The 12922-nt window shown below is 41.5% G+C and overlaps 1 protein-coding gene across 5 annotated transcripts in view; it reads right to left on the bottom strand.

Annotated features, from left to right (window-relative positions):
* Positions 1–12922, bottom strand: part of CRIM1 (cysteine rich transmembrane BMP regulator 1) — a 192885-nt gene that overhangs the window by 40070 nt on the left and 139893 nt on the right. For 4 of the 5 annotated variants that reach the window (XM_086700360.1, XM_086700356.1, XM_086700358.1 and 1 more), the window contains 4 exons: positions 12728–12856; positions 4251–4407; positions 1382–1503; positions 15–224 (listed from right to left, as the gene is read on the bottom strand). In XM_086700360.1, the coding sequence (XP_086556486.1) occupies positions 15–224; positions 1382–1503; positions 4251–4407; positions 12728–12856 (618 nt within the window). The remainder of the gene's footprint in view (positions 1–14; positions 225–1381; positions 1504–4250; positions 4408–12727; positions 12857–12922) is intronic. The other variant, XM_086700357.1, reaches the window with a different exon arrangement.

Below are 12922 nucleotides of genomic sequence, written 5' to 3'. Positions count from 1 at the left end.
CAGCCAGCGTTTACCTGAACATGACGGGCAGCACTGTCCTGGATGAATGGTGGGGTTGCCACAGGCAGGCACCGGGCAGGTGATCAGAGCACACATTTCCCGTCCATTGTGACAGTAGCATTCCCGGCACCCGTCATGCCAGCTTTCCTCATTTTTATGATGATGGCCATCCATGGACAGACATGTGCCTGACAGGACAGGTGGCCCGGCTGAAGCAGGGACCTCTGGACAGACAGAAGGCAGCCTGGTCAAGCAGCAGCTACGGCACAGGAGAAACAGCCTGCAGTGTCCTCCCAGGTAATGCTACCCAGCCACCAAAAGTCACGTGTACAAAGGACAGCTCACGACACGGGAAAGGCTCACGAAAAGAATGTAAGTCAAAACGCTCTCAATTTGGAAAAAAAAGAAAAACAGGAAAAAAACTGGCAAATATGTTTCTCTATTGGCGGGATTACAGTTATTTTTACTCCTTTCATTCCTACTTGCTCATGTTTTATGCAGTAAACGAGCACTGATTTCACAGAAAATGGTATATTATGTTCCATACATGCCGAATAGCCTCTCTAGAAGTCACCCAATGGGGAAATCCTGGGCCTCTTGAAACTAACAGATTTTTGTTCAATGGAACAACTGAAGCAGTGACTAGATTTCTGTTTACTCTGATCCCTTAAGAACACTGTTAAGGTGGTAACTGTCTAACTTTGAAAAAAAAACACACTACAAACTTAGGGATCTTTTACTGCTGAGTATGTGGATCACGCAGACAACTAAAACATACCAGAGTGGGTGCTGGGCTATGGGCAAAAGTGGCGGTCAGCGTGCATGTTCACGTGGCTTCAGGGACATCCCGGGAATGGGAAGTCTCAGGTAAAAGGTATACCCAGGCTTCATGCCTATCTAGAGGTGTAGGCTGGCATGTGCTTATTCAGCACGAGTTTAAACTGTCATCGCAAACTGTGTTACCAGAAAACACACAAGCAGGCTGCTTAGCCACACCTACCCGCATGGGCTCTGAAAAGGGCTCTTTGCTGCATCAATTCTATCAAGCCACTGCTGGACAGAGGCAGCCTCTATGGAGGTCAAGACAAAGGTGCTTTAGGCTAACGTTCCTAAGATGAGTGAAACTGAAGAGCTGAGAAGTCACTAATTTGGTACAATATGCTTGGCTATTAGATGTTTAAATTCTATTCTGAGCTCTTATTCCAATGAGACATGAGGAAAAGGGATGGTCCCATGGACAAGTGACATTTGTATCTGAGTAGACCATCATCACTGAAACTGTTCCATTTACATCATGTCCTCCTGTTCTTTGTTTCTGAGTCCTGTCTGCTCTGGGGGGGCGGGGGGGCGGGGGGAAGGAAGGTCATGCGATCGCACTTACCTCTGCACTTGCAGATAAGACAGCCATGACTGTCCTGCTGGAAACCCAAGGGGCAGATTTTACTGCATGGGAGCTCTGGGCATTTCTTACAGCGACAGATGTCACAGCCGTGCTTATTCTTCCTGGGTAATTAAAATTTTGTCAGAGGTCAGAAAATCCAAAAGTCTCAAACGATGCCCAAATGCTCCGATCAAGGGTCACTGAAGTGATACTGCTATGAAGCAGAATGACTTGACTTACGCTCTCCAAAACTCGTGGAGTGATGTGTAATTGGCTCTCTGTGGCCGTGACCGCCACCCACCCATGGCCAAGGTTTAGAATTGCCCAAGTACTAATGTGCTTCTGGGATGTGACCATCAGAACCCCAATGACATGACTGTTGTTTTAATTAGGAAAAGGAGTACCATGATATGAAAAAGACAGATGCATAATGCCATCAACAGGATGGTGAAGGATATATTGCTGGGCACTGCTAGAGGCCAGCACTGGGGCAAGAGTCCTTCGTTTGTCAGAGTAGGCCTTTCTCACGGACCACAATCTCTGAGAGATCTCAGACACCAGTACAAATAGTAATGAGCGCTTCACTGAACTTAGGGAAGTCAGAAGGAGAACGTTAAGGCTCCACAGACCTGCGGATGCTATAGCCAAGAGTGAGAAAGAATCAAAGCTTTGAGAAACCCTGCCATCAGTGTCCGCTCATTGTTTCACTCATTAGAAAAATAATACCGACTCAACAGTGCTCCGTACATGGGGTAGGACGGAAGCATGCAAGGTAAAGGAAAAAGACTGCATCAATGATCTTTTTTCCTTTAATAAACTAGAGTGCCTGAATTCTGTGATCAGAAAGATGATGTGAAATAAATAAATATGTGTTTATGAAATACATCACAGCAGTTTAAGTGGAGGTTTTTTGAAAAGAAAAATTCTTAACAACCATTCCTTATTTTCTCTGAAAGGAGAATGTCACTGTCTATTACAGAGGAGCTCACTTTGTGTCCAACCAGCCACAGAAGTGAGTCTTCTCCTAGGCTCCACATCTCCTCTGCAGGCTCTGCCCTACTTGACTTAATGCGCCTCAGACAAGGAGGAGTTACTCTGTTTACCCTCAGGTTTCATCCCCATTAGCCCTAAGTGGCAACAGTGGTGTCCAACTAAAAACAGAAAAAAGAGAAAAAAAATTCCTGTCTTCATCTTGGATAAATCAAGGAACTCCAAAAGAAGACAGCTCCATGGGAAACCCTCGGTATACCACTGCCCACGTGACAATTAAATTACAATCTGCTAAGTGAAAGGAGAACCGAACGCTAGGATCTTATTTATGCCACCATGAGACCAATGAATTAAATGAATTATTCATACTCATGTCAGACAGCATGTCACTTTTTAAGTTCTATTGAGGCTTTATCTGATTTGTTTGTTCACTCCTTTATGTATTATTATCTGTCCATCTACCCACCCAATCCTTCCGTAAGCCCTGGCTGCACACAGAGAGTAACAATCAACTCAGCAGGTATGTATAAGGGGCACTGATGGCCGCCTTCTTCCTAACGCTCCCACATGGTGTCTGGCCAACGTTCCTCCTTCTAGAGGGTGTCCTTGAAAGACATGTTCTAGCTGAGGCAGTACTCATTTGTCTCTGCTGGTCCACCTGGTCTGCAATGAATGCTCTCGCTGATAGGAACATGAAGTGGACCCCACAATCCTCTAAGAGATTTCTCTTCAAGGGGAAGGCTGGACTTCGATGCAGCCTTGGTTCTGAGCTGTCATAACACTGCAGCAGGTTGGCTGTAGTTACTATTACGATAATAACACTTTATTCTACATTAGCAGTGAAGCTAAGAAATAATTATACTTGTGCTGGTATCACAGTCACATTTTAGGATTAAGAACAATGACGGTTTATTTATTTGGGGACTTCCTAACAATAGTGAGCACTCCTAATTTAACTATCTGATTAAAATTAGATTTAAAATTCTCCTAACCCTGCTAAACCAGAATTTCTAAGAGAAAGAATAAAAATGGTAACTAAAATGCCAGGCAAGAGATGATGGGTCTAAGTCCCTTATAATTACTAGCAATACACAAATATACCAAATTGGAAAGGCAGAAAGACAGGGAAGGGAACCAAGGGAAAAAAATGATAAAGCAAGATTATGACAGGTAAGTTTTTAGGGAACCAACAAAGCTATAAGGGCAGAAAGAGACACTAATACAGACACTAAACAAATGTGAAGTGTCTTTATCTCCTGGGATAATCTAGATTTCCACGGGGTTTGACTCAACAAAGAATACTTGAAAATACAAATCATGGTTCTTATCTCTAAAGAAATTCATAAAATGTACTGGTCCTTAAAGAAAAAGTATGAACTACAGACCAGAACCAAGATAAAATACTGAGGCGTGGCCAATAAGCATGCTCCATATTGCCAACGAGCGGCTGTCCACTCAACTTAAAATGCACATTAAATACATTATCACAAAATAGTCACTGGGGCAGTTATGAAAAGTTGTGGCACGTGTAATACCAGGACCTCATGACAATTCCCCACTGGCAGCGTCCAAAGGCCCTTGCTATGAGACAGTCTCAGAGAAGAGGCCCAAAGGATAGTGGCCAGAAAGGCTCCGGTCCCTCTGCATAAAAAAGCAAAACTTGAGTGTTTATACCCCCTTTTTACTGTTCTCCGATTCATATAACAAAGCAAGCACAGATATTCTGGACTCGCAGCATCACTGATCCATACACACACACACACACACACACACACACACACACACACACACACACACACGAAACAGCTAACAAAATAAGTGTGGACGTTTCATTAAGTTACAGATAGTTAAGACTAGATCCTCTGAATTAAATACTTACAGGTATCCAAATGGACAATACTTGTCACAGATGATGGGTCTGCACTTCTTGGGGCGTGGGCGGCACTGACAGACCTCACAGCTGTGGGCATCAGTCAGGAAGCCGAAGGGGCAGTCCAGAGTACACCCTCGCTTGAGCCCCGAGCACCGCTCTTCCCCTGTGAAGAAGCACAGAGGCCGTGAGGTGTTGCGGGACACACGGACACTTCTATACCTTCCCTAATCTTCCAGTCTCGCTCCACAGGTATAAATGTCTCACGTCTCCCGCAGCATGAGGAAGTGGTTAAAGGTTACAGACCTGCTATTTCATGGTTCTCCCAACAGAACTCCGTGCAACACACAAAATGAAGCCCAACTTTGAACAATAGATTTCTGAAGCGCATTCCGGTCTGGTGCTGAAGGGCAGGCTGGTAACTACAGCCTGAGGTGCAGGTGAAATGGAGTGTGATTTTTTTCACGAAATTTGTTCTTATATTATGAATTACCTCAAACTACTGTTTACCGTGTATTGTTAAAAGGTGAGAAGTAGAAACTTACACCCCAAATTTCATTATATATTTTTCTCCTAGTAAATGCTCACAATAACACATGTTCTTAAATGTTCAGAGAGTGTTTTCTTGACGCATAGAGCGTTAAGAAATGTTTTCTCTTATGAGTTTTAGATATTATCCCATGATAGTGCATATTACATGTAGCCTAAAGGATTTCGTACCCTTTCTTTAAAAAAAAGCCAGTCTTAGCACATGATATAAAGTGAAACAGTCAGTGTTTCATTTAGATATTTTTTCCCTACCATTGACAAATATCCAGGTATTAGGATAAGCTTAATTGGACACTAAAAAGTGTATGTGGCAAAAATGTCTACATTAATGTTTATCCACTATTTGAAATGTTCAAACTCTCCTCTGTTAGCAGAATTTGGAGTGATGTTTAACTGTCCCCAGTTAATTATAAGATTATTTTGGAGGGTAAGATACTATGGAGATTGGCCAAAGAAGCTAGTGGAGATATTAGCTTTGTAGAAGTCTTCTAAAAAGATTTCAAAAGGTGTGAGATAGGACTTCATATAGGGAATGAAAATGTTCCAGTAAGAAAAGCATGCCTGGGGGAGCACTAAGACAACCTGACGCCTCTTTGTATTGGATGTAGTCTGAAAGTCAACCAAATTTAAAGAGGCTGAGACAGTGATGGCAAAAGTACAGCAACTTTGGGGGCGCCTGGGTGGTGCAGTCAGTTGAGCGTCCAACTCTTGACTTCAGCTCAGGTCATGATCTCGCGGTACATGAGTTTGAGCCCCCGTGTGGGGCTCTGCACTGACAGTGTGGAGCCTGCTTGGGATTCTCTATCTTTCTCTCTCTCTCTCTGTCCCTCCCCCCCTCCCCCCCCAGATAAATAAATAAACATTTAAAAAAAAAGTACAGCAATGTTTGATTCCTGCTCTGCATGGACTGGCAAGATGGGAAGCAGAAACTATTTTTGTCGGAATAATAAATGAATCGGTATTTTATATGGACACCTTTTAAGCATAAATATTGTAAATAATGCATAGGTTACTAAGAAAAACAGAACATGTGACCCTCTGCAAACAAATCTTGTAATCTAAAATTAAACCTTGAACTACAATTAATAGGTGAGATGGGTTCATGTTTTACATAAATATTTTAAGATAGAATCTTTTGTGAATCTTAGCTGGCAAAACGCGAATATTTAATTTGCTATCTTTTATGGAGAAAAATGTGATTTATGGTATAATTTTCTACTTTGTCCTGATCATAAACCTTTCATTACACATATTTAATATAACCCCGTGGGTCTGTATCATACTGCGAAGCAACTGATTACTAATTTGCATCCTTAAAAGTGAAATTCTAAATGGCTCATTTAAAAATTTGTAATTATAGGATTTGAAAGGTCATCAGTTTTCATCTGTTTCCATCGTTAAGGGATGATGAAGGAGAGAGAAGACTTCAGAGCCACATTTCTTTCTCTGACAATGAAATAGAAGTTGTGAGTCCATTTTTCTATCACATGAAATTTTAAGTCATGACACCAAGCAAATTATGTTGGTATGAAATAGAGGAACTAAAAACGCTCTGAGAACGTCCCAGAGTCAGAATCCCTGGGGATTCAATTACTTTGAACTTTGGATTCAGTGCATCTTTGTGCCTTAATATTTTTCTGCTCCTATAAAAAAGATGTTTTTCCATAGACTTCAATCTAGACTGGTTTTCACTCTTTGCAGGTTCCAGGCTCTGAGCTGTCAGCACAGAGCCCAATGCGGGGCTCAAACCCACGAACTATGAGCTCATGACCTGAGCTGAAGTTGGATGCTTAACCAACTGAGGCATCTGGGCGCCCTAGACTGGCTTTCACTCTGAAAGAAAGTTGTTCACCAAGCTGAAACTAACTGATAAAAGCTACATCAGTCTGGAACTACCTCTGCTCTGCAATGGAAGAGCATTTCAAACAAAGGCTGCTATGTTTACACAAACACACAGAGAACTCACAGACAGAAGATGGGCTACGCCACCTAGGGCAGGATGCTCTAATGTCGCCCTGGCTTGGGACTGCTCACTGGCCTGTTCTAGACTGGGCCTGTCTCGCTTCTGTTCCCCTAACAGAAGGAGGCTCTAGGGTGGGGCCCTATTTTCTTACTTCTACAGCCTGGGTGCTACGATGGCGTTTAGAATGGAGTGAATGAACATGAATCGATCGACGTTCTTGCTATTTATCCCTCCACTCTCATCAAGGCTGCCATATTAAGAGAAAAATAAACAGGTCGAAAAAACTTACTCTGCTAGTATTTAAAGTCACCTAAAATACCGGCACTTGGTAACCATCTCAGAATACCATCTTCTATTATTTCTTCTTCTCAGAAAGAAAGAATATTAAAGACGGTAAGGTAGCCCTAGATCCATGTATCAATTATGGACTTTTCTTATTAGAAAGGTACCATCAAAGCAAACTTTTACATAAAGAGCAGAACAAAGTACAAATATCTCATTTATGAATGGGTGGGGGGGGAGGGTTCAGTTTGCTTGAAAAGCTTTGGTACATCACTTGAGGCAACATGAAAGAAAGAATGGCGGCTTTATGTTCATAATTTTTCAGCATTATGACTTTACTATGATCTAAAAATTCTTTCTAATCCATAGGGGAAGATTCCTGAAGAGAAAGTGATAAATGATGGCCAAGTACAGAGCCTGTGCATTACGGCTGGTCGATAACAGCCACGTAGGAAACTCTGTTTACTCTGGAGAAAAAGCGCTGTTTGTTCCCAGGGCCTAAACGTGACACCACTGAATCGGTTCTTTATCACAAGTGAAAACCACGTAACTGCATGTAGCGCGCCACATGACCATGACCCTGGGGCTGTGCTGCACTTCTCTGTGGCGGCTCTTCACACTCCTGGATACCGCCAACTCCCACTAACCTACCAGTTAAGGGCACCGTGAAGCCCCTGAGACTATTAAATAAAGAAATGCAACACGACAAACAGTTGTGCCAATCTTGACTTTGGTCTTTAGTTATTACTTTGGTTCTGAGTTACAATGAAAACATGGAGACTGCTTCCCTGTATTTAATGCTACAACCTTTAGATATTTGATTCAGATATATATTTCGTGAAAAATATGAAGCCTTTTTCTTCTTGCTAATATTCTATGTCTGCATCAGTTTCTGAATAAAAGCATTATTAACTCCTAGAATTACAGAATGTTAAAACTGGAAGAGAAATTAAAAATAATCCAGTGAAAACCACTTGATGTAAAGACGTGGAAAATAAGATGCCAAAAGATGGATGGCATTTAATTCATTTGCTACATAAAGTTCGTATAGTGAGCTGAAGTGTACTGTGTCTATGTGACAGCAACAGACATTTTTGGTTAAAAAATAATGTTATTAACAGCTTATACCAATAAGTGTTAGGTTACTAATAGCACATCTAAATGATTTCGGTTTTAACTTCTGTTGCGATAGTACTTAAACATTTTCTACCATATTTCTTGTCCTTATTCTGAATAGGAGAAGATGAGTCGGGGATCATTTAAATTCTCTGTGTGCCTTTGATGTATGACTTTGTTGAGCAGTGTTATAAGAATATTATCTGTTACAGGTTAACATAGCAAAGCTGTAGTGTGTTCAAACAACACAGTATTTGGTCCTATACCTTCCATGAACTTTTTGGAAGACTCGTTACTACCGGGTTTTGATTTCAATGGAAAAGTGGTTATGTATATAATATGCTTGGTTATGTTGCACTATTGTTACAGCATATTGGCATTATTACTAACATTAGTCGAGGCTAAGGCCCATTTTTATCTTTTCATATCCCTTGGCATAAGATGGGCCATCAACAAATGCTAGATGAAAAAAGAATGAACGAACAACAAAGCAATGAACAGGGGAAAATATTGATTTGGCACTGGTCTTATTTTAAGAAATCCTGATGTATATAAACAAGGTCTAATCCCTAACAGAACACTTAGGTATGAATGGTTGGGGCTACTGCATGTGAAACGGGCTTTAGCGGGATGCAAAAATAAATAAATAAATAAATAAATAATAATGTAAGGGAGAAATGTAAACAAAATCAATACTTATCAAGTAGCTGCAATGGAAAAAAAAACACACTTATGCCATCTTTTACTACAAGGAAGATTCCTTTTTCTAAAACCAGGTGAAAGAGAATGAAAATATTCAACTGCTAAAATTAAAAGGTAGAAGAAAAGCTGTTTGTGTGAGTGTCCTCAGAGGGCAGGAAGAACCAGAGCCAGGTCTGTGTTGGAACAAAGGAGGGGAAGCTGGGGGCTTTCCACTTCAGCTGGCTTGGGCTGACTCAGAAATGGATCTATTATAAAACAGCTACCATTTTCTGTAAACAGAGTAACAATGCCCATATGCCAGCGAGTAAAGCTAGCTTTGCATTCACTGATTGATCCGGTCCTGAAAACAATCCATTAGTTAGATATTATTATCTGCCTTCTACAGATGAGGACACAGAGCCTCAGAGAAGTAAAGCAACTTGACCTGACCAGCTAGATGCAGGTCAACCTGGCGCAAGAGCCTGGGAGGACAGCTGGGCATGTACGGTCACAGGAGTCTGACTACTAAGGGTCTGACAGTTTGGTTTACTGTGACTCACATCTAAAAGGTGTGGCTCCCTAAGGTGTCAGGATTGCTAACGGGAGGGGAGTGAGAACAGAATGTTCACTCTAAGACTAGACTTCTGTATGATATAGACAAACTGACAAATTCTACTAGGTGTCTGATTATGGTCTTAGGTATATGGTGGCAGCAAGTGAGATAGCAGAAGAGTGACCTGGGTCAAGAATCTTGGTGTGACAAAAGGGATACGTGGTCAGAACAGCAAGATCTCAGAAAGGGATCTCAAACAAGAATGATGCCCAAAGGCATCCCCAATTCTGATGGCTCCTGGCTTGTTCACTCAAACACCCTCTGCTGAGTGTCCAGTGTGGTCCTGGGAGATGGGTCAGTTACTTCCCTCCTCTGGTGTGGGCATGTGCCTGGGCTCTTCTATAGGACCAAAGCTTCCTCTTCATCGGACTTACTTTTTTAAGTTAAAGAATTTGACTTGAAATGGTGATATTTCATTAGTGTATTGGTTGTAGGTGGTTTCTTCTTAGGGGTGATCTTGCATTTTACTCATGTTTGTGGCATTAACACCTAGAACTGTACCTAGAACTCAGCAGGTGCTCTATCATATGAGGCAAAGGAAGAAAGGAGGGAGAAGGGAAGGAAGAAAGACCAGAGATCCCTGCAAGCAAACAAAATTTGCAAATAATGAACAGCTGATCAAGATTTCTACGTAAAAAAATGTTGACACAAAATGGAACACTCTCCTGTACATATTTCTTCCTCCACGTTAATGTGATGGAGGCTCCCAGCACGTAGTGTGCACGCATGTCCCTGTTACAAAGCCAGAAGATGACACTAACATGAAGACAGGCAGAAGAGAATTTTCCTAACAGTCTCACTTTGCAAAATGCCAGTGATCCATTTTTAACTTGCTTCAATGACAAATGAAGGAAAATGGTTTCCTTGGGCTTAACTACAAAGGGTTCCTTATGAAGGGCTGGGGGTCTTATATAAGCATAACCATGTTCCAAACAGCAAAGCCCAGGTGAAGGCGGTAGGTGGGGAGATCAGGCACAATGAAATCTGTATTTTTAGACTTCAAAAAGTTCAGAAAAAAATTTAGGTATGCTCCCTTGATCACAAAGGTGTGCAGCTCAAGAGAGCTGAGAAGTATTAAAATATGAACTCTTCACAATACAATACCAATGATCTCGATGTTAGAAAATCTACATTGGCCAGTGAAGCAAACACATGTGAATGTCAAGGCAGCTCCCTAATGAACTCAACTTTCCAAAGGGAGGTGATGAAGGCAGGACAGCCCCAATGAGTGGAGGCTTCTAGGACATTTAAAGGTGGTAACAACCACAATCACAACAACGGTTCTGTAAACTGCATTTTAGCACCAATTCCATCAGGCAGGCACAGTGATGGTAACACTGACAACTGAAAAAAACTGAATTACTCAACTGTGATTTTCTGTCTTCCTCATCAGAAGTATTCTTATAGAAGAAGGCGTTGACCAATTAAGGTTAAGAAGACATAAAGCCCAAGATAACTGATAAATCAGAAAGTGAGCATCTATATACGTTAAATAATTCCAAGCCTCTGAGCTCAGGATAATTACACCCAAAGGCTCACGGAGAACCTGCTTATTATAGAAGTATGGTCTATGTTTGAGAGATCAGAGAGAATGGAAAGAGATTTCAGAAAACTAAAGGAGGTCACCAAATGTTAATTCCAAAGGGACAGAGGAGGGGTGCCTGGATAGCTCAGTCGGTTGAGCATCCAACTCTTGATTTCGGCTCAGGTCATGATCTCAGTGTCATGGGATCGAGCCCTAAGTGGGGCTTTGTGCTGAGGGTGGAGCCTGCTTGGGATTCTCTCTCTCTCTCTCTCTCTCTCTCTCTCCTTCTGCTCCTCTCCCCTGTTCATGCTCGCTCTCTCTCAAATAAAAAAAAATAAAAGGGACAAAGGATTCTAAAACTACAGAAACCAAGCTTGACATTCATGACTGAAAATTCTGTGGAAAGAACTGTTAAACATATGATTTGTGATATTTAGAAAAGAAAGCAATGACCACCGGTAGCAAGCATAGGTTCATGAAGAACAAGCCAGGCCCCATGCACTTCACTTTTTGTTTCAAACAGAATTTCCAGCAAAAGGGTGCTGCAAATATAATGTGTTTTGATTTCAGGTAAGATACAGACAACTGTTTCACGAGATGATCGGACGTGTTGTTAGCTGAGTAACTTCACTGAAAGAGTGAGGATTAGGGTTCAATGCCATTCTGCAGGAAGGTCTTTAGTGCTGTGTGGCTCTGTCCTTGGTTCTGTACAGTTTATTCCAGTTTGACAGTTTGCGTGAGGACACGTAAGTTATGCTTATCACATTATCAAGATTCAAAAATATTCCAAACAGTTGGAAAATGGTTTAAAACTTTCAGGATAATTTCTTATTTAATTTGGCCCTATATTTGTATCCTTTAAAAAAAATCAAATATTCAAATGTGGAACGCATGGAGAACCACCTACCAGCAGCCAATGTAAAGGACACCGAGTGGTGCTAGCTAGCTATACGTGTAAACTCAGTATTACCCAACAATGTGCAATTCAAAGAGCTAATGCAAACTCAGGCCACACAATAGCACTGCATGGATCAGACCACATTCTAAATGTTCTATCTGTTTCTGGGCCACACACATTTACATAAGGAAAATGACATATTATGTCAAAAGATAGAAAGGACTAAGAAAGTTCAAAAACCCGTGTCACGTGTGGAATGGCTGAGAAGACTGAAAAGGCTTATTCCATTAAAGAATCAGGAAGATTAAAAATCATTTTAAACAAGAAGGGCAATTTTTCCCCCCTCTGGAAGCAATGCAATATACTTACTCTCTAAAGTTTTGGAGGTCACGCACGACCTGGAGGCGTGACTGGAATCTACATATGAGCGAGCTGGGATCAACAGTGTGAAGCACATTCTAAGAATTATGGCTGCCACACACGGACTGTGTCACCCTCTGTGTGGGTGACCGCCTTGTCATCGCATGAGCCCAGCAAAGGTGTTACAGAGACAGCCGATAGGTGGTCGGAAAGAGGAAAACCGTACCCCAAAGGCCTAAGGGCTGCACCCATGATGCAGCGGGACATGCGGAGTATCTGAACACAATGAAATGGGGGTGAAAACCAAGAGAAAGGAGAACCTCTTTTTCCCCAAATGACTGTGCATCTGTTTAAGTACAAATTTTTCTTTTCTTCTTTCAGGTTGCTAAGGGAATGCCTCAACAGGAATGAAAGAGATATTCAATCACCTAATATGCTTTGACAATATCACATGAGGCTCAGAAAAAGTAAAAAGTGCCGTCTTTGGCCGTCTACTTACTGTTTTTACACTGACAGGTTCGACAACCATTGTGATCAAGTTTGAAACCGTAAACACAGTCCTTCTCCGTCAGCGTGCAGTTTGGTAACTCCCCACATGCAGGTGGATCAATTGTGATGTAGGTTGGTTCTAATAATAATAATAATAATAATAATAATAATAGAAAAAAATCAATGAAACATATGATTACCTCTT

The sequence above is a fragment of the Puma concolor genome, chromosome A3, assembly GCF_028749965.1.
Source record: "Puma concolor isolate L17-30 chromosome A3, mPumCon1.1.hap2, whole genome shotgun sequence".
Taxonomy (NCBI): domain Eukaryota; kingdom Metazoa; phylum Chordata; class Mammalia; order Carnivora; family Felidae; genus Puma; species Puma concolor.
The sequence above is the reverse complement of the archived record's forward strand: the minus strand, read 5'-3'. Positions and strand labels throughout refer to the sequence as shown.